The sequence below is a fragment of the Pristis pectinata genome, chromosome 3 (assembly GCF_009764475.1).
Source record: "Pristis pectinata isolate sPriPec2 chromosome 3, sPriPec2.1.pri, whole genome shotgun sequence".
Taxonomy (NCBI): Eukaryota; Metazoa; Chordata; class Chondrichthyes; order Rhinopristiformes; family Pristidae; genus Pristis; species Pristis pectinata.
Window position 1 is genome coordinate 9,447,952 of NC_067407.1, and position 23,721 is coordinate 9,471,672.

At 43.7% G+C, this 23,721-nt stretch overlaps 1 protein-coding gene across 1 annotated transcript in view; it reads right to left on the minus strand.

Annotated features, from left to right (window-relative positions):
* Positions 1-2,680: 2,680 nt before the first annotated feature.
* The window catches only part of ak5 (adenylate kinase 5), a 76,974-nt gene continuing 55,933 nt past the window's right edge, over positions 2,681-23,721 (minus strand). Inside the window, exons 10-14 of the mRNA XM_052010695.1 lie at positions 22,453-22,488; positions 14,667-14,830; positions 8,877-8,975; positions 6,063-6,254; positions 2,681-3,074 (exon numbers count right to left, since the gene is read on the minus strand). Of these exons, the coding sequence (XP_051866655.1) occupies positions 2,955-3,074; positions 6,063-6,254; positions 8,877-8,975; positions 14,667-14,830; positions 22,453-22,488 (611 nt within the window). The 3' untranslated portion in view covers positions 2,681-2,954. The remainder of the gene's footprint in view (positions 3,075-6,062; positions 6,255-8,876; positions 8,976-14,666; positions 14,831-22,452; positions 22,489-23,721) is intronic.

Consider the following 23,721-nt stretch of genomic DNA (forward strand, 5'->3'; position numbering starts at 1 on the left):
AAGTTTTGTACAATTGTAATATCTACTTTCGCCAGATCCTTTCTTGCACTATTGAAATCAGCCTTCCCCCAGTTCCTCAACCTGAAGACCAATCTTATCTCTTTCCATAACAACCTTGAAACTTACAGAATTATGATCACTGTTCCCAAAGTGCTCCCCCATCTGCCCAGTTTGATTTCCTAAGATAAGGTCGAGTACTGCCCTGTCTAGATATTATCTTAAAAAAAACTTTCTTGGATCAACTTAACAAATTTCGCCACATCCAAGTTCCTTGCACTAAGGCAATCCCCGTCAATGTTGGGAAAGTTAAAATCCCTCACTGTTATAGCCCTATTGCTCTTGCACTTTTCATTCTGTGATTTGCTCACGTCTGTTCCTCTAATTCCGATTGACTATTGGGAGGCGTATAGTATAACCCCAGCAAAATGATCAACCCTCCCTTATTCCTAAATTCTATCTATATGGCCTCATTGGATGATACCTCTAGGGTATTCTCCCTAATCAGTAGCGCAACTCGCCCTCATCTTTTATGCCCCTCTGCATTGCTTCTGAAACTTTCATACTCCAGAACATTAACCTGCCAGTTCCACCCCTCCCTCAACTGTGTTACTGTGACCGCAATAACATTGTAATTCCTGGTACTGATCCATGCTCTAAGCTCATCTGACTTGCACTTGAGGCTTCTTGCATTAATGTAAATGCAGATGAACCTGCCAGCCTCTCATAATCCCTAAACTGCCTCTGTCTGCTCTGCCCATTGGACCCGCTTGATTTATCCTTCTTCATATGATTAAGGGATAGATTCCAATCTCTGCTTTCGGCCGCTAAATAAATAATTACTATTTGGTCATTATGTCATTGCTGCTGTGAAAGCTTGCTGAGCCCAAATTATAATAGTGACTGCACCTCAAAGGTACCCCAATTGGCTATAAAGTACTTTGGATCTTCTTGGGCAGTTAGATCAATGTTTCCATTTTTATTTCATTCAATCAACAAGTGGAACATTATCTGAATATTTATTGTTTGTGAGAGCTTGCTGTGTGCAGACTGAACGCTGTGCTCCTTTGTATTATAGTACTGACTGCTGCAGAAGAGCCTGATTGGCTGTCAAATGCTCTAGGGCGTCCTGACATGGTGATGGCATATTATAAATGCAAGTCTTCCCCTTTATAAAATAAATGTGTTGGTCATGCAATATTAGCACATTATATGTAATTCTTTAGCCATTAAACTTCTGCTGCCATCAGACCTCCTATTGAGATTCAATAATCTTTTGTTCCTTAACCAGCAATAGATAAGTGTTTTGCTCTTTAAGACACCTGTGGTGTTTCATACACAAAGCACATTTAACTGGGATTGAAATTCCAGAAAATGGGACTTGCAATATTCTGGTCCTGAGTTAGTTTTGTCCTGTATTAAGGCCCTGAAAAATGCTTCAATGCTAATATTAAAACTGATTTGGTCATTGTTACTTGTGAGAACTTGCTATAAAGAAAATTGCTGCATTTCCTACATTACAACTATAATTCACGTAGCACTTCATTGGCTGTAAATACCTTGGAAGCAACCTCAGAGGTATTGAAATGTCCTTTTGTTTTTCCCATAAAAATGAATTCATGCAGACTCCCCCAGCATCAGTTGAGCTTTGACATTAATCATAGTGATCCCTTATGTTACGGACTCAGTGAAAGTCCCTTTAAGATAGAGAGTGTGTGTGTATGTGTGTGTGGGGCGTGCTTACGTCAATAGAAGATAAAGGACATAATGACGTTGTTGAAGAAGTAAGAAGAAGGAGAGGGAGAGAGAAGGGAGAGAGACACCAGCCTGCTAGTTTTCTCTATCGATGGATGAGAAACAATAACTGTGTCTGCCACTGAAATCCATGTATGGAAGTTGGAAGTAATCCGGTGGAGTTCACTTTGTTGCTGACCTGTAGAAGGAAACAGGTATTTGTGTGGACGACCACGATTCGGAGGCTTTTCGGGGTGAGGAAGTCACTACCGTGTAAACACTGGAGTGTTGTTTGGGTTCCATCATGGAACATTTGGATTTCGTATGTACTCTCTCTCTGTTTTTCTACATCTACGTCTTATCTTCAGACGACGGTGGTTGTTGAAGAAGCCCTTGCTCATGTTTCACCTTATGGCTTGCGGAACTGAACTTTAAGAACCATTCCGGAACTTGGAGTTTTGGACTTTGCCACACACACACGAAGAGTTTAGTTTTGGGGTTAACGTTCGAGGTTTAACATTTTTGAATTCTAACATACTAACATTTTTACTTTTATTTTATGTATTATCATAAGTAGTGATTAATAAAATAGTTTTTAACACTGAATCATGCTCAGTGTGTTTCTTTTGTTGCTGGTTCGTGACACTTATCCCTCGATTATCTTCACTCTCTGGAAATTGCACACTGTCAGTTGGGCATTGTGATAAACAAGGGATTGCGTCGATGTTGTGTACAGTGCCCTTAAGAAACTAATAGACTTGAAGTGTTCTAGGGATACATTACTGAGATATGTTTAATTGTACCTATCTCAGCAGGTGCCCACTTTGGTACAAGTGTTGGATACAGATAGAGTCTAGTAAAAGGTTGTGGGGAGAAATGTATAACCTTCTAATAGATCACTATAGATTGAAACAAAAAGAAATGTAATAAATTCAGAACTACAGTGAACTTGTTTTGCAGATTTTCATTTTAATCAGTGCCATAGTATTTTGGATTAAGATTTGGGCCAATTCTCAATACATCCATGCCGATTGAAAAACACCATCATGAAGCACATTAGGATACTTTTCTGAATTAACACCACAACGTGAATGTAAGCTGCTATCGTAAGTAGATGGCTTTTTTCAGAGAGTGCATAGTACCAGTGGGCTGAATGGCCTCTTAAATTGCTGTAACATTCAATGACTCTAAGATCCTTGATGCCCAAAGGTGTCCTGGAACTCTTACTTTTCTCTGCACAGGGATCTATCCAAAGGCACATTGATTCTGCTACTCCCCTGAACAGAGTTGATGGCTTTGCAGATCTGATGAAAGATTTTGTCAGGTGTTTCTTCTGCATTTATCTATTGAAACAGAAAGAGTTTGCATGATTCAAAATACCATTGCAGTGATGTGTTAAGAGTGAGGGAGGGGGAATGGGGAGTGTGGTCCATACTTTTATTATATTGAATTCAAAACCCATTGGGTGGATGTAGAAACCCCTAAGAGATAGTTCTCCCCAGCATCCTGGCCAAAGTTTTACCTTCAAATGCAGCTATTAAAATGTAAAAAAAATCCTTAAAATACTCAGCAGGACAGGCAGCACCTGTGGAGAGAGAAACAACATTAACATTTCAGGCCACTGACATTTCAGAACCTCAAGATGCTGCCTGGCCAGCTGAGTATTTGCAGCATTTTGTTTTTTTTAATTTTTATTTCAGAGTTCCAGGATTTGGATTATTTTGCTTTTTACCTGTGTAGTCTGTGGATCTTACCAAGAACAGTTTGGCAGCCTTGATTCCTACAACAGTGAGTACTCTTGAAAATACTTCATCGGTTGTCAAAGGCTTCAGGTTGTCACTAGGTGCTAAAATAATACGTTCTGTCTTTATATATCTTCTTTACCACCCTGTCCAATGGTGTTGCCACTTTCAGGAAGTTATGGATTTGCACCCTAAGATTCCTCTGCACATCAATGCCCCTAAGGGTTCTGCCATTTACTGTATACTTTCCTCTTGCAATTGACCTCCAAAAAGGAATCACCTCACACCTGTCTAGATTAAACTCCATCTGCCATTTCTATGTCCTGCTGTATCCTTTGACAACCTTCCTTGTCCTCATCTCACTTCTTGCCTGTGTTGTTAATACCAAGATGGACCACAACCTCTGGTCAGGAGGCAAACCACCACAATGGAATCCTGCTCGTGGCCACAGAAACGCCTATCTGTGCCCCTCATTATAGAGTCCAATAAACGTAGACTTTGAACCCTTTGCATACACAGTAAGCAGTTTAATTCCCATTTGAAGCTTCCATGAAGATTTGTTTGGCAGTATGGATTCAGTATTACCAGTTTTATATGGTTATGATCAGTATGTGTACTGTTCAAGATTTGAACTGTTGAGGTGAGATATCATAATACACTCAACCGAATTGGAGCCAGGAGCAGCAGAAATGTTTGTCCTTGCCCCACAATAAATGGAAATGGCCCACATGTTCTCCCACTTCATCACCTGGACACTCATTGATAACCTTGGTTTCAATCATCCTCTGATTGCTTCAATCATTGCTACTGTCCTGTCCTGACTCTCTTCCCAACAACCATTGCTATCATCTTCCTTTCAAGGCTGAGTTTCTAAATCACAATTCTTGGCAAGCATCTTTTTTAAGAAGCATAATTTCTGAAATAAGTCTAATGGCTCCTGTTCATGCATCATTCCAAATTCTCCTGTGTCTCACTTCATCTATTTATCACTGATCTTCCTTCTCCGCAGAACAAAAACCCAGGCCGTTGCTTGGACGCAAGTTAATGACTGATTTGTCTTTCTTCAGACACATCCAGAGGAGAAATAAAGATGCAAGTAATTTGCTTAAAAACAGTGTTCTCATGCTTTTATCAAGGAAGTGAATTGAAAGTTTCCTGAGAAGGGATCTATTCCTAATTTTTGCTAAATGCTATATGTGCCACATTATATTTAGCATTTATAGTTTGTGCTGAATCCCGTGGCCAACTCCTACTTGCAGGCCTTAGTTCATCTGTGCTGAAAAGTATCATCATTCTTTGCTAGGTATTAATGGAGAAAAAATTGGATTGTTTCTGATATGTACTTGAATGTTCTGTATGCCTGTTACTGTAGATTACAACAGGATATTGACAGAATGCAGACCTGGGCTGAGAAGTGGCAGATGGAGTTCAACCTGGATAAGTATGAAGTGATACACTTCGAGAGATCGAATTTGAAGGCAGAATACAAGGTTAATAGCAGGACTCTTAGCAGTGTGAAGGAACAGAGGGATCTCAGGGTCCACGTCCATAGATCCCTCAAGGTTGCTGCACAGGTCGATAGGGTTGTTAAGGCGGCGTATGTGTGTTGGCCTTCGTTAGTCGGGGTATTGAGTTCAAGAGCCACGAGGTGATGTTGCAGCTCTATAGAACTCTGGTTAGACCACACTTGGAGTATTGTGTTCAGTTCTGGTTGCCTCATTATAGAAAGCATGTGGAAGCTTTAGAGAGGGTGCAGAGGAGATTTACCAGGATGTTGCCTGGATTGGAGAGCATGTCTTGTGAGGATAGGTTGAGTGAACTAGGGCTTTTCTCTTTGGAGAGGAGGAGGATGAGAGGTGACTTGATAGAGGTGTACAAGATGATAAGAGGCATAGATCGAGTGGACAGTCAGAGACTTTTTCCCAGGGTGAAAATGGCTAACACGAGAGGACATCATTTTAAGGTGATTGGAGGAAGGTATAAGGGGGATGTCAGGAGTAAGTTTTTTTTTAATACAGAGTGGTGGGTGTGTGGAACGCACTGCCAACAGAGGTTGTGGGGGCAGATACATTAGGGACATTTAAGAGACTCTTAGATAGACACATGAATGATAGAGAAATGGGAGGCTATGTGGGAGGGAAGGGTTAGATAGATCTTAGAGCAGGATAAAATGTCGGCACAACATTGTGGGCTGAAGGGCCTGTACTGTTCTGTAATGTTCTATGTTCCTCTATGTTTGTGTGTGAGACTGCCATTCTTTATTGAACCCTAAGGTGGTGCTGGTGAGAGCAAAGTGACAGTGGGGAGGCTGCAGTGGAGAACTAGCCACAGTGGGGACCACCTGTATTGTCCGTCTCACATTGTTCTGCAGCCACAAATTTTAAAGCTTCAGTTTCACACCCAAGATAAGATTTTCTGGTTATTACCACATCGCTGTTAGTGGGATCTTGCTGTGCACATTGGCCAGCCTTTTTCTGTCATTACAACAGGGGCTACACTTCAAAAACAGTACAAAATAAGGTTTGGAAAAATCTTGGAGCTTGCACAAGACATCATACGTTATATAAAAACAAGTCTTTCTAAGCATACCGTGTGTATAAGGTTTTCCCTTTGGTATTTCTCAATAACTGGCTGAGCCACCTTCTGGTAGGTCTCAATGTGTTTGGCATTGCGCTGCTCATTCTCCTCGATGCGGTCACTTGTTTGAGTTGGTTTGAGTAGCTGTTGATGCATTGTGTCCATGGTGCAGTTCATGTGAAGCACAAGACCGGGCCGACCTAACTGAGAAGAATTATGGTAAACTTATTTCAAGGAGGAAGCAGAAGCCTGAACATTTTGGCAAACAAAGCATCCTTCACAGCCACAGTCTATCTCAAAGCATTTTACAGCTTCTGAAACACATTTGAAGTGTGGCCAATCTTGTAGCCACCTCAGGATAGAAATGTAATCATAATGATGGTTGAGGTATAAAGGTTGGCTGGAGTCTGGTCAGACCTCCCCTGCAGTACTTCAATCAATGCTGTCTGTCCCGAGAGGGCAGACAGGACTTTGCTTTAACATCTCACGCAGAAGACTACACATCCCACTGTGCGGACCTCCCTCGGTACTATATAAAGTGTCTGACTGCAATCTGACTGAACATAAATGAACTGCAGATGCTGGGAATCTGAAATAAAAGCAAAATGCTTCAAAACACTCAGCAGGTCAGGCAGCACCTGTGGAAAGGGGAGATAGTTTACGCTTCAGGTACTAGACCCTCCATCAGAATTCTTTAATTCTCACGAACGATCCAGTACCTGAAACATTAATTCTCTCACTCTCTACACAGATGCTGCCTGACCTGCTGAGTATCCAGTTTCTCTGGAGGGCCAGAGGCTGAGGGGAAACCTGATAGAAGTTTATAAGGTTATGAGGGGCATAGATAGAGAGCCGGTAGCTTTTTCCCAGGGTCGAAATGTCTAATATTAGAGGTCATGCATTTAAGGCGAGAGGGGGTAAGTTTAAAGGAGATGTGCGGGGCAAGTTTTTTTTTGAAAAGCACAGAGTGATGGGTGCCTGGAATGTGCTGCCAGGGGTAGTGATGGAGGCAGATACAATGGAGGAATTTAAAGGCTCTTAGATAGGCACATGAATGTGCAGAGAATGGAGGGATACGGACCTTGTGTAGGCAGAAGGGATTAGTTAGTAGGTTTTTCCAATTATTAATTTAATTATTTTGGCACAACATTGTGGGCCGAAGGGCCTGTTCCTGTGCTGTACTGTTCTATGTTCTATGTATTTCCAGCATTTTCTGTTTTATTATGTCTGGAGTGGAATTTACACCTGTAGCCTTTTAATTCAGGTAAAGTTACCTTCTATTTTAACTAATTTTCATTGACTGGAATCTATTGCGACTCTGGTCCCACTCAACTATCATTGAACTTGTGACCACTGTAGGCAGAGTAGTTGCAGCTTTTCCACTGCTTGAAGAACAGCAAGAGTTCGCGTGATTTTGGTATGAACACTAACCAGAGTGGGGTGGGGATGGGGATGGGGATGGGGATGGTGGGGGGGTGGTCTCCCTGAAGAGAACTTGCACTGTGCACAGCTGCATCATGCAACAATCCACCTTCAGCAACCAACTTCCCCCTCTGAGCTTCTCTGGCTCTTTGAGATGTAGCCTGGATCCTATGTCATTATCTAAGCTTTCAGTCATCTGATATCTCCTTATCCTGCTCTGCCAAATTCTGTTTGAGTGTATTCTAGGTAAGTGCCTTGAGATATATCCCTCTGTGCAAAGCTCTAGGTACATATATTGGAATTTAATTCAGAGAAGTGCGAGGTGTTTGATTTCAGGAAGACAAATGAGGGGAGGACTTTCACAGTGAACAGTAGGGCTGAGGGGAGTGTTGTAGCTCAGAGGGACCTTGGAGTACTGGTACATGGTTCCCTGAAAGTGGTGACGCAGGTAGACAGGGTGGTGAAGAAGGCTTTTGGCACACTGGCCTTCATTAGTCAGGGCACTGAGTATTGAAGTTGGGATGTTATTAGTGTAGCAGTTAGTGTAACGCTATCACAGCGCCAGCGACCCGGGTTCAATTCCCGCCACTGTCTGTAAGGAGTTTGTACGTTCTCCCTGTGTTTGTGTGGGTTTCCTCCGGGTGCTCCGGTTTCCTCCCACATTCCAAAGATGCACAGGTTAGCAAGTTGTGGGCATGCTATGTTGGTGCCGGAAACCTGGCAACACTTGCGGGCTGCCCCCAGAACACGCTACACAAAAGATGCATTTCACTGTGTGTTTCGATGTACATGTGACTAATAAAGATATCTTATGCTGCAGTTGTACGAGACGTTGGTGAGGCTACATTTGGAATATTGTGTTCAGTTTTGGTCATCCTGCTCTTGGAAAGATGGCATTAAGCTGGAAAGAGTGCAGAGGAGATACATGAGGATGTTGCCGGGAGTCGAGGGACTGAGTTATGGAGAGAGGTTGAGCAGGTTGGAACAGAGTGAAGGAGAATGGCAGGAGATGTACAAAATCATGAGGGGCATAGATAGGGTCAACGTGCACAGTCTTTTTCCCAGGGTTGGGGAATCAAGAACGAGAGGGCGTAGGTTTAAGGTGAGAGGGGAGGGATTTAATAAGAACCCAAAGGACAACTTTTTCACCCAGAGGGTGGTCAGTATATGGAATGAGCTGCCAGAGGAAGTGGTTCAGGCAGATATATTAACAGCATTTAAAAGGTACTTGGACAGGTACATGGATAGGAAAGGTTCAGAGGGATATGTCAAACGTCGGCATGGACGGGTTGGGCCAAAGAGCCTGTTTCTGCGCTGTATGACTCTCTATGACCCTAACTTGTTGTTGAGTGTCTCCACCACCCATCCCCTTCTGGTGAGAATGGGACAGTTATACCAACTCACCTTCCTCTCAAATTCATCCGCCTGCTCCACTTTCCAAGGATAGCCATCGATCACGAACCCTTTAGTATCCGTACCAGAAATGATGGCATCTTTGAGCATCTCCAGGCCAAGAGAAAGATAAATGAAAAGAATCAGTTATTATGGTCGCAGCAACAATGTCACAGCAATTCAAGGGCAGCACAGTAGTGTAGTGGTTAGCATAATGCTATTACAGCGCCAGCGACCCGGGTTCAATTCCCGCCACTGTCTGTAAGGAGTTTGTATGTTCTCCCCATGACTGCGTGGGTTTCCTCCAGGTGCTCCGGTTTCCTCCCACATTCCAAAGACTTACAGGTTAGTAGGTCAACATGGGTGTAATTGGACTGCGCGGGCTCGTTGGGCTGGAAGGGTGTGTTACTGTGCTGTATAAAGTTTAATATCTGATGGAATGTTTTCTCTGGAGTAAAGTAATTCCCGTCATTGACCCTCTTCAGTCCTCTGTGGTTTCTGGCTTCTCTTCGACTTGGCTCCAAGGGTGCTGCCTTCTCAGCATGTATGTATTGCCACAGGTGGCCAGGCCTGACCTTGCTCTAAACCAGTATCCACAAGGGAGTTTGATTTATGCCCTCCATGGTTTAGAAATGTTAAGACCAAATTTACTTGTTTGTTGCACCAAAGCAACAATAGATATCTCCCAGAAGTCAATATGGATGAAATCTATAGATATTCCTTCATCCAACATATTCATGACCTCTTCAAACAGTTCAACATGATTAGGTGGATGGCTTTTCAAAGTTTAATGTTAAATGGTAGCTTACTGCATAGACAACGCTTGTACTCCCTAGAGTATCGATAAAACAGTGATCTTGTGAGTTGTCCAAGAGAATTGAAGCATTTCACAGGATGGCCTCAAGTGCAAGGGGATATTCATAGATTCATAGAGTTATACATGTCAACCAATATGCCCTTCTCATTTGCCCAAATTTGGCCAATATCCCTCTATGGGCAGGCACAGTAGTGTGGTAGTTAGCACAACGCTATTACAGCGCCAGCGACCCAGGTTCAATTCCAGCCGCTGTCTGTAAGGAGTTTGTACGTTCTCCCCGTGTCTGCGTGGATTTCCTTCGGGTGCTCAAGTTTCCTCCCACTTTCCAAAGCCGTTAGGAAGTCGTGTTAGGAAGTTGTGGGCATGCTATGTTGGCGCCGGAAGTGTGGCGACACTTGCGGGCTGCCCCCAGAACACTCCACGCAAAAGATGCATTTCACTGTGTGTTTTGATGTACATGTGACTAATGAAGAAATCTTACCTTGAAAACCTTTCCTATCCAGGTACCCATCCAAATGTTTTTTTAAACATTGTAATTTTACCTGCCTCTACCAACTCCTCTGGCAGCTCGTTCCATCTGCCACCACCCTCTGAAAAACTTGCCCCGCAGTTCCCTGTCAGGTTTAAGGTGAGAGGGGAAAAACTTATGTCCTCTAGTTTTAGACTCCCTTACCCTGGGGAAAAACTTCTGATTTACCATCTGTATTTACCATACAGACCGCATGATGGCACCAGAGCGGTGCATGGATTCACTTTGGAGCACCTGTGATGCTGAGAATGTTGTGGACAGCATGTTTCATGAGTTGGTCACACTGCAGTTTAAGGGCCCAGAGGAAAGCTAGGAAATGGGTGACCAGAAGGCAGAGCAGTAACGGGAAGGTAGTGCAGGAGTCCCCTGTGGTCTTTCCCTCCAAAACAGATATACTGCTTTGGACACTGTTGGGGGAGATGACTCATCAGGAGAAGGCAGCAGTAACCAACATCAGGGAACCATGAGTGGCTCTGCCGCACAGGAGGGCAGGAAAAAGAGTGGCAGAGCTATAGTGGTAGGGGATTCCATGGTAAGGGGAATAAACAGGAGATTCTGTAGCTGCAAACGGGACTCCCAGTTGGTGCGTTGTCTCCCAGGTGCAAGGTTCAGGGATATCTCAGAGCAGCTGCAGGGCATCCTGGAAGGGAAGGGTGAACAGCCAGTTGTCATGGTGCATGTAGGTACCAACGATATAGGAAAAAAGCTGGATGAGGTCCTACAAGCCAAATTTAGAGAGCTAGGAGATAGATTAAAAAGTAGGACCTCAAGAGGTAATAATCTCAGGATTACTACCTGTGCCACGTGCCAGTCAGAGTAGGAATAGCAGCACAGTTAGGATGAATATGTGGCTTCAGCAGTGGTGCAGGAGGGAGGGTTTCAGATTCCTGGGGTATTGGAACCGGTTCTGGGGGAGGTGGGACCAGTACAAACTGGACAGTCCACACCTGCACAGGACAGGGATCAATGTCCTCAGGGGATTGTTTGCTGGTGCTGTTGGGGAGGGTTTAAAACTAATATGGCAGGGGGATGGGAATCCATGCAAAAGAAAGAGGGAAGCAGAGACCAGAGCAAAAGTTAGAAAAGTGAGGGTAGAGTACAGAAAAGTCAAACGCAAAGGACACAAAGGTTAGATTCTAAAAGGACGATGAGTGTAAGGGCACTTTATCTGAATGTCTGTAGTATTCGAAACAAGGTCAGTGAACTTGTGGCACAAATCAACACAAATGGGTAATATTTAGTGGCCATTACAGAAATGTGGTTTCAGGGTAGTGATGATTGGGAATTAAATATCCAAGGGTATCAGGTAATACAGAAGGATAGGCAGGAAGGTAAGGGAGGTAGGGCAGTGCTCTTAATTAAGAATGAGATCAGGGCAATAGTGAGAGACAATATAAGATCTAGGGAGCAGCCTGTTGAGTCCATCTGGGTACAGATCAGGAATAGTAAAAAGGGGAAGAAGAAAATCACTGGTGACAGTTGTCTATAGGCCACCGAATAATAACATTACAGTGGCACAGGCAATAAACAGAGAAATGTTTGATGCATGTAAGAATGGAATGGCAGTTGTCATGGGGGACTTTAACTTCTGCATAGATTGGGAGAATCAAGCTGGTCGAGGCAGTCTTGAGGAAGACCATAGAATGTATCCGTGATAGCTTTCTTGAACAGCATGTTAGTGAACCTACAAGGGAAGATGCTATCTTTGATCTGGTCCTGTGCAATGAGACAATAAAACAAACGATCTTGTAGTTAGCGATCCCCTTGGAAAGAGTGATCATAGTGTGATTAAATTTCTCATACAAATGGAGGGTGCAATAGTTTGATCTAAAACCAGTGTATTATGCCTAAACAGGGGTGACTACAACTGGATGAGGAGTTGGCTAGCATAGACCGGAAACACAGGCTATATGTGGAACAGTGGAAGACTTTCAAAGAGATTTTTCATGGTGCTCAAAAGTATAAAAGCAAGGACAGTAAGGGTGGGGAGATCCAGCCTTGGATACCCAAGGAAATAAAAGGCATCAGGCTAAAAGCTCATGCATACAAAGTCGTCAAGAGTAGGGGAATCTGGAAGATTGTGAAAACTAAAAAGCAACAAAGAACCACTAAGCAAGCAATAAGGAAAGGGAAGATGGATTATGAAAGTAAACTAGCACAAAATATAAAGTCTCCAAGACTCAAAATCTCCAAAATTCAATCTCCAATCTCCAGAAGACTCCATAAGATAAGGATACAAGGAGTTGAGGGTAATGTATTAGCAATGGGTAGAGGATTGGTTAACTAATAGAAGGCAGAGAGTTGGGATAAATGGGTTGGGAATCAGTGGTGAGCAGGTGCCGCAGGGGTCGGTGCTGGGCCCACAACTGTCCACAATATACATTAACAATTTGGAAGAGGGGACAGAGTGTAGCATATCCAAGTTTACTGATGACACTAAATTGAGTGGAAAAGCAAATTGTACATAGGATGGGGAGTGTCTGCAGAGAGATATAGATAGGTTAAGTGAGTGGGCAAGGGTCTGGTAGATGGAGTACGACGTCAGTAAATGCGAGGTCATCCACCTTGGAAGGAAGAATAGAAGATCAGATTATTATTTAAATGGTGAAAGATTGCAGCATGCTGTTGTGCAGAAGGACTTGGGAGTGCGTGTGCATGAATTGTAAAAGGTTGGTTGGCAGGTGCAACAGGTTATCAAGAAGGCAAATGGAATGTTGGCCTTCATTGCAAGAGGGATTGAATTTAAGAGCAGGGAGGTTATGCTGCAACTGTACAGGCTACTGGTGAGGCCACACCTGGAGGACTGTGTGCAGTTCTGGTCTCCTTACTTGAGGAAAGATATACTGGCTTTGGAGGTGGTGCAGAGGAGTTCACCAGGTTGATTCCGGAGATGAGGAGGTTAGTCTGTGAGGAGAGATTGAGTCATCTGGGACTCGCTGGAATTCAGAAGAATGCGAGGGGATCTTATAGAAACAAAATTATGAAAGGGATAGATAAGATAGCGGCAGGAAGGTTGTTTCCGCTGGTAGGTGAGACTAGAACTAGGCGACATAGCCTCAAGGTTTAGGGGAATAGGTGGAGATGAGGAGAAACTGCTTTTCCCGGAGAGTAGTGAATCTGTGGAATTCTCTGCCAGGGAAGCAGTGGAGGCTCTCTCATTAAATATATTTAAGACACAGATAGATTTTTGCATAGTAGGGGAATTAAGGATTATGGAGGAAAAAGCAGGTCAGTGGATCTGAGTCCATGGCCAGATCATATTGAATGGCAGAGCAGGCTCGATGGGCCAAATGGCCTCCTCCTGCTCCTATTTCTTATGTTCTTAAACCTTTCCAATGCATCTACCTGTCCAACTGTCTCTTAAAAGCTGTTATTGTACCTGCCTCAACCACTTCCTCTGGCAGCTCATTCCACATACGGACCACCCTTTGTGTAAGAAAAAGTTGCCCCTCAAGTTCCTATTAAATCTTTCCCTTCTCACCCTAAACCTGTGCCCTCTAGTTCTTGATTCCCCAACTCAGATAAAGGCTGTGCATTCACCCAATCTATGCCCCTCATGATTTTATACACCTCTGTACAACCACCTCTCAGTCTCCTACGTTCCAAGGAATAAAGTCCTAGCCTGTCGAACCTTTCCCTATAAATCAGTCCCTCAAGTCCTGGCAACATCCTTGCAAATCTTTTCTGCACTTTTTCCAGTTTAATTACATCTTCCCTATAGCAGGGCGACCAAAGCTGAACACAATACTCCCAAATGCAGCCTCACACGCGTCCTGTACAACCGCACCGTGACCTCCCAACTTTTATACTCAGTGCCCTGGCTGATGAAGGCCAGTGTGCCAAAGGCCTTCTACACCATCCTGTCTGCCTGTGACTCCACTTTCAGGGGACCATGTACTTGTACTCCAAGGTCCTTCTGTTCTACAACATTCCCCAGGGCCTTGCTGTTCACTGTGAAAGTCCTGCCTAGATTTGACTTTCGAAAATGCAACACCTCGCACTTATCCAAATTTAACTCCATTTGCCACCTCGCTGCTTTTGTACTGCATTCCTCTTCCAATAAAGGCCAGAGGTCTTCCTAATTACTTGATGTACCTGCACGCCAACTTTCTGCAGGGGATCTCTCTCAACACCATTGCTCAATGGTCTCACAGCTTGAATCCAAAGCGACACAGCAATGTAATTTTGAAACCATTTAGAATGAAACAGCCTGAAGCAGAGCCTCACCATAATTTGTTTCTCAGTCGATTCGACCTTCACAGCTAATTTACAATCCATTTAATCTTCTCAGCTTCAAGGCATCACTGAAGTTAGAACGTGAATGCTCCATGACATTTTCAAAAGGAATTGTCATGCTGTAATTTAACGGCAGATGTTCATCCATTATTCAAAATATAGGGCTTCAGGTCTGGGTTTGTACCGTGTTGTCGTCCCAGGAGTGTCAGGTTGTACTTACCTGAGGCACTAGCTGCTCACACTCCCCGCTTTCCTCAATCTCTTCACTTCTCTCTGCCCCAAAACCCATCGCACTCTGGACGAGGTCTTCCACGGACAGGTGGGTGAAGCCGTATTCTGCTGCTACTCTCTCAAACAGAGTTCCTTTCCCAGACCCTGGACCACCTTGGCGGAACATTTTAGGGTCCAGGACAAGAATCCACGAGATGTTGTCACAAGAAGAAACCAAAAAAAAACTTGCATTTGTATAGTGTCTTTCATAAGCTCAGGATATGCTAAAGCATTTTACAGCAGGTTAACTACTTCCAAAGTGTCAACAACTTTGTTAAGCAGACAAACTCTGCACAGCAAAATCCCAAAAATAGCAACATGATGAATTACTAGGTAATTTCATCACTGATCTCGGATGATAGGGAACAGTGACATGAGAATCCTCAAGTCCAGATGTGAACCTGGTCTAATGTCCCATCAAAAGACAACACCTATGCAGTGCAGTTCTCAGTTCTGCATGGATATGTCACCCAGCAAAAGGTAAATCAAAATATAGCCAATGCTGGAAATCTGAAATAAAGTGTTGGAATGCTCAGCAGGTCAGGCAGCGTCTGTGGAGAGGAGAACAAAGTTAATGTTTTGGATCAACGTCCTTTATTCAAATCAAATATCTGTTTGAAGTGAGACTCAAAGCAACAATTTCCTGATTCAATGAAGTGAGCCAGGTTTGGAAGGCTTTGACCATCCAGTTATCAAAGATATCTACTGTCTGAGCTTTCTTCACCTCATTCCCCAAACTTGACTTGAACAGGACCAAGACAAAGCAGCTCCCTTCATTGGCACCCTAACTACCATCCTGAACATTCATCAATCTACCTCGTCATGGCCCTTGCACCTTATCGTCTACCTACACTGCAATTTCTCTAACTGTAACTGTAACACTATATTCTGCATTCTGTTATTGCTTTTCCCTTGTACTATCTCAAAGTACTTTTATTTTGGAATAATCTGTCTGGATGACTTGCAAAACTAGGTTTTTCCACTATATCAAGAATAAATCAATACCAATATCATTCCCTCCAGCGCTGGGAAATCATGACCTCTACAAAATGCACTGCAGTGATACACCTAGGCCACTCTAACAACACATACAAAGCTGTGACCTGTACCACCGAGAAGGACAAAGGCCTCAGGTAAATGGGAACACCGCCACCTGAAGGTTCCCTCCAAGTCACACACCTGACTTGAGAACTGCTGTTCCTTCATCATTGCTGGTCCAAATCCTGTAAGGAGGAGTGCAGTGGTTTAAGGCTGTGCTTATAAATAGGCACAAAGTGCTGGTCTTGCCAGCAATGGACAGATGGAGTTCAACCCAGATAAGTGTGAAGTGGTACACTTCTGGAAATCGACTTTGAAGGCAGAATACATAAGGTTAATGGCAGGACTCTTAGCAGTGTGGAGGAACAGAGGGATCTTGGGGTCCACATATATAGATCCCTCAAGGTTGCCACGCAGGTCAATAGGGTTGTTAAGAAGGCATATGGAGTGTTGGCCTTCATTAGTCGGGGTATTGAGTTCTAGAGCCGCGAGGTGATGTTGCAGCTCTATAGAACTCTGGTCAGACCACACTTGGAGTAGTGTATTCAGTTCTGGTTGCCTCATTATAGGAAGGATGTGGAAGCTTTAGAGAGGGTGCCGAGGAGATTTACCAGGATGTTACCTGGATTAGAGAGCAGGTCTTATGAGGATAGGTTGAGTGAACTAGGGCTTTTCTCTTTGGAGAGGAGGAGGATGAGAGGTGACTTGATAGAGGTGTACAAGATAAGAGGCATAGATCGAGTGGACAGTCAGACTTTTTCCCAGTGCGATAATGGCTAACACGAGGGGACATAATTTTAAGGTGATTGGAGGAAGGTACAAGGGGGATGTCAGGGGTAAGTTTTTTTTTTAAAAACACAGAATGGTGGGCGCGTGGAACGCACTGCTGGCAGAGGTTGTGGGGGCAGATACATTAGGGACATTTACGAGACTCTTAGACACATGAATGATAGAAAAATAGGGGGCTATGTGGGAGGGAAGGGTTAGTTAGATCTTAGAGCAGGATAAAATATCGGCACAACATTATGCGCCAAAGGGCCTGTACTGTGCTGTAGTGTTCTATGTTCTATGACAACTAAATGAACAAAAGAATTCTCTGTGTATCAAGGTCGATTGTCAGGATAGTCAACAAATTGGGAGGGTGGGAGAGAGATATAGCTGCAGAGCCACTGCCTCACAGCTCCAGTGACCTGGGTTCAATCCCATTCTTGGGTGCTGGCTGTATGGAGTTTGCACATTCTCCCTGTGACCGCATGGGTTTCCTCCGGGTGCTCCAGTTTCCTCCCACATCCCAGAGACATGCAGGTTGGTAGGTTAACTGAACACTGTAAATTTCCCCAAGAGTGCAGGAGAGTCGTAGAATCAGTGGGGAATTGACGGGAATGTGGGAAGAATAAAATGGATTAGGCTCGGGCTAGTATAAAATGGGTTCTTGATTGTCAGCATGGACTCAGTGGGCTGAAGGGTCTGTATCTGTGCTGTATCTCTCTCTGACTCCAGTGTTAACATATGAACAATGGATGGGTGGGAGTGGAAGTAAAAGGACCTCAACCTTTCCTATTTATGTCCTTGAGTATGAGTATTCCAAATACAGAGGTAGAAACGGCCACTCAACAGCACACAGGAGATAAGTGGTTCTATGTAAACATTGCTTGTTCGGATTTACCTGGTATCTTGCTACAAGTGGAAGTTCTTCCTGAAGGAATGCCAATTTGTTTTTGAAATTCAGGAAGGGAATACAAATCAAAGTAAAATGCAATCAGTCGGTGCACGTACTATAATCTCGTTCATCAGGACTATTAACTGAAGGTCTGCATGGTTGCTGTTCTTTGCATGAACAAAATGATAGAGTGATGGATGTTCCCTGCTGTCTGTGCTCCCACTGAGGTAGTCTGAAGCAGAACCTGCTGTGTTACTGATGGAACTGTAACAAACATCAGTGCCTTGGGATCCAAGTGATGATGTGCTAGATGTGTATTCATGAATGCCCTCACACTTTCACTGAAGGGGTAGGAGGGGGGTGTGGTAGAGTTAAGTGGAGGATGATTCCTGTGGAATTTATGTAAAATGGCAGAAAAAGTCATGAACTCTTAAACATCATTTAAAGCAACATCAGCAAGACCAAGGAACTGATTGTGGACTTCAGGAAGGGGAGTCAGGAGAACACACACCAGTCTTCATTTGAGGGGTCAGCGGTGGAAAGGGTGAGCAACTTTAAGTTCCTGGGTATCAACATCTCAGAGAATCTATCTTAGAGTCATAGAGCACTACAGCACAGAAACAGGCTCTTCGGCCCATCTAGTCCATGCCAGCCTGGTTTTCTGCCAAGTCCCATCTACCTGCACCCAGACCATAGCCCTCCATACCTCTCTCATTTGTGTACCTATCCAAACTTATCTTAAATTTTTGAATTGAACCCACATCCACCACTTCCGCTGGCAGCTCGTTCCACACTCGCATCACCCTCTGAGTGAAGTAGTTCCCCCTCAGATTCCCCTTAAATATTTCACCCTAAACCTATGACCTCTAGTTCTAGTCTCACCCTACCTGAGGGGAAACACTTGCATGCATTCACCCTATCTATACCCCTCAGAATTTTGTACACCTCTACAAGATCTCCCCTCATTTTTCTGTGCTCCAAGGAATAAAGTCCTAACCTATTCAACCTTTCCCTGTAACTCAGGCCCTCAAGTCCCAGCAACATCCGTGTAAATTTTCTCTGTACTCTTTCAAGCTTGTTGATATCTTTCCTGTAGGTAGGTGACCAGAACTGCACACAATACTCTAAATTTGGCCTCTCCAACACCTTGTATAACTTCAACATAACATCCCAACTCCTGTACTCAGTGCCCTGTTTTTTGAAGGTCAAAGTGCCAAAAGATCTCTTTACAACCTTATCTACCTGCAATGCCACTTTCAAGGAATTATGGATCTGTATTCCCAGCTCCCTTTGTTCTACCGCACACCTCAGTGCCCTACCATTCACTGTGGAAGTCTTACCCTGGTTTGTACTCCCAAAGTGCATCACCTCACACTTGTCTGCATTAAATTCTATCTGCCATTTTTCAGCCCATTTTCCAGTTTGTCCAGATCACTTTTCAAGCTTTGATAGCTTTCCTCACTGTCCACTACACTCCCAATCTTGGTGTCATCTGCAAATTTGCTGATCCAGTTTACCAGATTACCATCTAAATCATTAATATACTGTAGATGATAAACAATGGACCCAGCACCAATCCCTGTGGTACACCACTAGTCACAGGCCTCCAATCAGAGAGACAACCATCTGCTACCACTCTCTGGCTTCTCCCACTAAGCCAATGTTGAATCCAATTGACTACTTCATCTTGAATGCCAAGTGACTTAACCTTCTGGACCAGCCTCCCATGCAGGACTTAGTCAAAGGCCTTGCTAAAGTCCATGTAGACAATGTCCACTGCCTTTCCTTCATCAACCTTCCTGGTAACCTCCTCAAACTATCAAATTGTTAGACGTGACCTGCCACTCACCAAGCCATGTTGACTATCCCTAATCAGGCCCTGTCTATCCAAATACTTATACATTCTGTCCCTCAGAATACCTTCCAGTAATTTACCCACAACTGTCGTCAGGCTCACCAGCCTATAATTTCCTGGCTTATTCTTAGAGCTTTTCTTAAACAATGGAACAACATTAGCTATCCTCCAGTCCTCTGGCACCTCACCCGTGGCTAAGGATGTTTTAAATATCTCTGCCAGGGCCCCTACCATTTCTGCACTAGCCTCCCACAAGATCCGAGGGGACACCTCGTCAGGCCCTGTGGATTTATCCATCCTAATTTGCCTCAAGACAGCAAGCACCTCCTCTTCTGTAACCTGGATATGGTTCATGACCTCACTGCTTTTTCCTCAGTTCTATAGACTGTCTGTCTCCTGAATAAACACAGATGCAAAAAATCCATTTAAAATCTCCCCCATCTTTCAGCTCCATGCATAGATGACCATGCTGATCTTCAAGAGGAGCAATTGTGTCCCTTGCTTTCCTTTTGCTCTTAATATAGCTGTAGAAACCCTTTGGATTCTCTTTCACCTTGTCTGCCAGAGCAACCTCATGTCCTCTTTTAGCCCTCCTGATTTCTCTCTTAAGTTTTCTCTTGCATTTCTAATACTCAAGCATCTCATTTGATTCTAACTGCCGATACCTGTTATGCACTTCCTTTTTCTTTACCAGGGCCTCAATATCCCTTGATAACCAAGGTTTCCTAAACCTGTTAGCCCTGCCTTTTATCCTAACAGGAACATACTGATGCTGTACTCTCAATATTTCACTTCTGAAGGCCTCCCACTTACCAAGCATTCCTTTGCCAGAAAACAACCTATCCCAATCCACACCTGCCAGATCCCTTCTGATGCCCTCAAAATTGGTCTTCCTCCAGTTTTGAATCTTAACCTTAGGACCAGTGCTATCCTTCTCCATAACTATCTTGAAACTGATGGAATTATGATCACTAGATCCAAAGTGTTCCCCTACACTCACTTCTGTCACCCGCCCTGTCTCATTCCCCAAAAGGAGATCCAATATCACATTCTCTCTAGTTGGGACCTCTACATATTAAGGAAACTTTCCTGAACACATTTGACAAACTCTATCCCATCCAGTCCTTTAACAGTATGGGAGTCCCAGTCAATATGTGGAAAGTTAAAATCACCTACTATCACAACTTTATATTTCCTGCAACTGTCTGCTATCTGTCTACAAATTTACTCCTTTAAATCCTGCTGACTAGAAACAATCAAGAGTGTGAATGAGATATTCTACACTTGCCCGGATGAGTGCAGCTCTGACAACTCAGCATAATCCAGGACAAAGTAGTCCACTAGACTGGCACCCCATCCACCATTCAAAACATTTGTCCTCTTCACAGCCAGTGCACTGTAGCTGCAGTGAGCACCATCTACAAAATTACTTCAGTTCCTCACACAGGCTACTCTGGCAGCACATCCCAAACCCGTGTCACCAAGAAGGACAAGGGCAGTGAAGTTGGTTCCCTTATATGATGAAATAGACTCTGACCTCACGATCTACCTTGTTGTGACCTTGCACCCTATTACACAGCACTTTCTCTGTAGCTGTGACACTTTACTCTGTACTGTTATTGTTTTTACTTGTACTACATCAATTCACTCTGTACTAACCCAATGTAACTGCACTGTGTAATGAATTGACCTGTACGATCGGTTTGTAAGACAAGCTTTTCACTGTACGTCAGTACAAGTGACAATAATAAACCAATACCAATGACAAGGAAATATTCCTTCATCATTGCTGGGTCTGAATAGAGTCAGAGTAATACAGCACGGAAACAGGCCCTTTTGCCCAACTCATCCATGCTGACCATGGTGCCTACCAAGCTAGTCGCATTTGCCCACATTTGGCCCATATCTAAACCCCTCCTATCCATGTACCTGTCCAAATGTCTTTTAAATTTTCTCACCATCTTCCTCAACCACTTCCTCTGCCAGCTCGTTCCATATACGTATCACCTTCAGCGTCCCTTTTAAGTCTTTCATCTCTCAGCTTAAACCTATGCCCTCTAGTTTTTAAGTTCCCCTTCCCTGGGAGAAGGACTGTGCGTTCACCCTATCTATACCCCACATGATTTTATACACAGAAAATCCTGGAATGCCATCTCAAACAACACCATGAGAGCACCTCCACCAGAAGGACTGCAGTAGTTCAACAACTCAGTTCACCACCACCCTTGACAGACGCAACTAGGGAAGGGCAATAAGTGGTGACCTTGAAGGGGATGCCAAATCCTGAAATATGAACAAAGTAGTAAATGAATAAATCAAGGACTGCAGTCATAGAGACAAGGCAGCATAGAGTCATCGAGTCACACAGAACGGAAACAGGCCCTTTGGCCCAACTGGTCCATGCTGACCAAGATGCCCCATCCAAGCTGGTCCCATTTGCCAGCACTTGGCCCATAACCTAAACCTTTCCTATCCATGTGCCTGTCCAATTGTTTTTTTTATACAAGTGTTATTGTCCCTACCTCAACCACTTCCTCTGGCAGCTCATTCCATATACATACCACCCTTTGTATAAAAAAAAGTTGCCCCTCAAATTCCTCTTAAATCTTTCCCCTCTCACCTTAAACCTCTGCCCTCTAGTTCTTGATTCCCTGACTTGGAAAAGGACTGTGCATTCACCCTATCTACGTCTCTCATGATTTTATACACCTCTATAAGGTCACCCCTCAGTCTCCTATGTTCCAAGTAATAAAGTCCTCGCCTGTCCAACCTCTCCCTATAACTTAATCCCTCAAAGTCAAGGCAGCATCCTTGTAAATCTTTTCTGCGGCAGGCTAGATAAGGACAATTCGACTCAACAGCATAACTCTTTCCCTTTCCCCCTCATATACGTACTTTGCTTCTCTTTATATGATCTAGACTGTACATCACAACCAATCCACGAGTTCAATATTATCACCACATTCTGGGCAAGGGAAATTCTTCTGAGTTCCCTCCAACCTTCCTTGGTTTGACCAAGCGCATCAGAAAGGCAAGTGTTTCTGGTGTTGTAATGGTTGATTGGACCCCAGCTGCAGTGCACAACATCCATTTCTAAGACTATGTGGGTGGACACTGGCACGTGAGGAGTCACACAAGAACCGGAAGGGGACAAACAACCACCCTGCTCTGAATGCTGCTTACCTATAACAAAGATGATCAATGTGTTCTTCAAGACTTCTGCAAGAGAAAGACACCTCGTTTAAGGGATGGCTGGCAAACATGTTACAGAGGCTGCGTTTCCAAACTGATTTGTTATGTTGCTGCCGGAATGCAAGTAAGTGTAGCAGTCAAATTGTGCATAGCATGATCCCACAAAAGCCAATTCATAATGACTGGAAATAATTTCTCATGAACTTTGTGGCTGTACTGAAAAAAACTGAGATTAGAGCAAGTGATGAGTTAGAATATAGAACAGAACAGTACCGCACAGGAACAGGCCCTTCGGCCCACTATGTCTGTGTCAACCATGCCATCTGCTTACACATGGTCTATATGCCTTCAGTCCCTGCCTGTTCATGTGCCTGTCTAAATGCCTCTCAAACATTGCTATTGTATCTGCTTCCACCTCCTGCCTTGGCAAACTGTTCCAGACACCCACCACTCACTGCATAAAAAAAACTGCCTTGCACATCTCCTTTAAACATTCCCCCTCTCACCTTAAATTTCCTGATTTTAATAGTTTTGTATTCATTGCATCTCTGTTCAAGGTTCCATTTTAGTGCCAAGCTTCTGAAGGGGTGACAACAAGCCATTTGTTTTCTTTAAGGGTTTTCTTTAAGATTAAGGGTTGATAAGTATGGATATGGGGATTTAGCAGATGGCTGTTTGGGAGTCCAAAACAAGGTGACAATAGCCTTTGAAATGAATGGGAGGCTATTCAGGGTAATACTGGGGAGCACTTCTTCACACAAGGGGCCCCTCTCACCACACAGAGAGGGGGGTTAGCTGAAAGTTTCAAAGTCTAGGTGGAAGATGTTTTTGTTAGATGAATGTTCTGAAGACCACATAACATATGTTAATGTTTGTTGGCCCACATTAACAATATTCTGCTGCTGGGCACCAGGTACCATGTCTGGACATCCTGAGTTCAACATTCAATCAGATAATGGTTAATGTGATACTCACTCCCATTTTGCCACCATTGCAACATGTTCTTAGGTACCCCTAACCCATGGAAATCTGCCAGTTAAAAATCTTAATGGACCAACAACCAACAATCTTTTTGGGGGAGGAGAGCTGCAAGTTTTGTCCATCCTTTAGGCAAAGTTCACTCTCACAAACTACTGCTGAGGACGAATCCACCAAATATTTTCAAAATGAAACAATTACATAGAACAGTACAGCACAGGAACAGGGCCTTCAGCCAACAATGTTGTGTTGAACTAATTAAGCTAATAACACCTAATTATA